At 61.3% G+C, this 2,456-nt stretch overlaps 1 protein-coding gene across 1 annotated transcript in view; it reads left to right on the forward strand.

Annotated features, from left to right (window-relative positions):
* HTRA3 (HtrA serine peptidase 3) overlaps positions 1 to 2,456 on the forward strand; it is a 36,035-nt gene that overhangs the window by 17,722 nt on the left and 15,857 nt on the right. The window contains exon 4 of the mRNA XM_019626455.1: positions 2,095 to 2,325. Coding sequence (XP_019482000.1) covers positions 2,095 to 2,325 — 231 coding nt within the window. The remainder of the gene's footprint in view (positions 1 to 2,094; positions 2,326 to 2,456) is intronic.

Here is a 2,456-nt window from a genome sequence, read left to right on the forward strand (position 1 = left end):
CAGGGATGGGGCTGGGCTGGAGTGCATGCTGCCCTGTGTCCCCTGTCCCCCGCCCTGCTGGCGGCTGTCACAGGAATAAGGATGACCCAAGAGTGCAGCCCAGGTGGAGGCCATGTGCCCCTCAAAGACCTGGGGCAGGGGAGACACAGATCAGGCTGGTTCCAACCCCCCCACCCCCGGCCTCGCTTTCTACGACGTGCAAGATGAGAGGTGTGTCCTCACTCCCTCTCACTCCCCTCCGGTCACCCTCCCCTGGGTCTGCCCTAGGCCTCAAGGTCAGGCTCATTCTCATCCCAGGTGAGATGTGCAGAATCCATCAGGAAGTGCAGTTCAGAGCTCCTGGGCCCCAGTAATTGTCAGGTGCAGTCCCCACTCACCTCGGGGAGCTCCCACCATGGAGGGAGGTCAGACGTGGACACACCTAAGCATGACGTGAGGAGCAGGGAGCGAGCTCTGGAGGGCCAGCGGGCAGGAGGCCTTGCCGCTGATGTGGGACCAGGAGGGCTTCCTGGAGGCGGGAGCATCTGACCTGGACTGTGGAGATTGAGGGCTTGGTGGATGGGCACATGCAGAAGACACACATTCCAGGGNGGGGTGGGGGTGGGGGGACCTCCCCAGACTCCGGAGCTTACAGGCGCCCCAACCCAACTTTCCCATGGACATCTGGAGGACCTGAGGCCCAGGGGACCAGCCATTTGTCAGTCATGGATCAACTTAGATGAGAACCAAGGTCTCCGACACCTGCCCTGTGCTTTCCTGAGCCGCCAGGGCAGAGAGAGGCTGCCGCCCGCTGGCCCAGAGCTGTGCTGCCCACAGCCACAGCCACACACAGGTCCTCCAAGGCCAGGGGCACGTCCATTGTCCCTCCTGGGCCCACTCCAGGGAGGCAGCTGTCTGGTGGGGCGATGGAGGCCGGTGGGGAACACTTGGGACAGACGTCCTGTCCTTCTACCCACACATTGGTCCCCAGCTGCTATGAAAAAGACCTCCCTAGAGGAAAAATTCCTTGTTTGACATGGGGGGCATACAGTGAAAAGGGTAGAATGAGCAGTGGCCAGGTGGGATCAGGCAGTTCAGGGGGTCTGCAGTGTGGGGTCCTGCCCCACCGATGCCCTGAGCGAGGGTGAGGGCCCTGTGACCTGGGCATGGCCGTCTCCAGCGCCATTTTATAAAACTTTTTATCCGGAAATAATTCCAGACTCGCAGGAAACAGCAGGAGTGGTGCTGGCAGGTCCCAGGTACACCCAGCTACCCCAGTGGTGACATCTGACATAGGGGCGCCACACCAAAACCAGGAAATTGACGTGGGTGCGGGTGACAGAGCCTCAGCCCACCCATTTCACACGCACTGGCACGTCCGCTGCGGCCCCTTCTAATGCGCTCAGAGCACCTCCCCTGAGCACGTTCCCTGCCGCTTCAGAGTTCCCAGCCTATTCCAGAGTCAGACAGACAGACAGACGGGCTCCTCTGGCTCCATGCAAAACAAAGGGAGGAGTGCGCGCATGTCACAGTGCTTGTGGGGTGATGGCGGAGCTTGGTTAAGTCGTGTTCTCTCTCTGGGCCTCAGTTTCCCCATGTGTCTATATTAGGAGATCAGGTTGAACTGGATCAAGGATTCTATAACTGGGGTCCCCAGGTCCTCAGCTGGGCCCCAGGTCTCCCACAGATCTCTGGATCAATGCATCAGTTCGTGTGTGGTACACTTTCGGGGTGCTGGTGTCCACAACTTCTGTCAGTTTCAGAGGGAATTAAGACCCTCACACCAGTGGGCTCGATGGCCTCGGAGGCTGAGCCCAGCTGGACCCTGTGTGTGTCCTCCCCGGGATGGACACTGTGCCCGCCCCGGGAGACCTGTGGGCACTGGTGGGATTGAGCCTCTGCTTCAGAGATGCCAGCCTGGGTCTCTCTTGTCCACCAAGGGTCAGCTGGTGGCCGGCCTGGCCTTAGTCTGCGTTGGCGACTTGCCTGGGCCTTCACCCTGACGGCTCTATCCAGCTGCTTCTGGGACCACCTCTCCAGGGGGCCCTGACCTGGGTCTGGTCCCCACCAAAGGCGGGCAGCTGACCCTCCCTCCCATGTTCCCCCCCCCACCAGAAAAAGCTCCCGGCGCTGCTGCTGGGCCACTCGGCAGACCTGCGTCCTGGCGAGTTTGTGGTGGCCATCGGCAGCCCCTTCGCCCTGCAGAACACGGTGACCACGGGCATCGTCAGCACGGCCCAGCGGGACGGCAAGGAGCTAGGCCTACGGGACTCAGACATGGACTACATCCAGACGGACGCCATCATCAACGTGAGCGCGCTCAGCCCTGCCCCAGGACCTCACCCCGTCCCTCCACACATCCACTTGCTAGAAAGGTCTTTCTTTCTGTGAAGTGGAGCTCCACCTCCCATGGTGCCAGGTCTGCCCTGGGAGTTAGAGGCTGCTGCCCTGCCTGGGGACGTAGAGGCATAGCCACA

This window comes from Hipposideros armiger, unplaced genomic scaffold, assembly GCF_001890085.2.
Source record: "Hipposideros armiger isolate ML-2016 unplaced genomic scaffold, ASM189008v1 scaffold_677, whole genome shotgun sequence".
In the NCBI taxonomy this organism is placed as follows: Eukaryota; Metazoa; Chordata; class Mammalia; order Chiroptera; family Hipposideridae; genus Hipposideros; species Hipposideros armiger.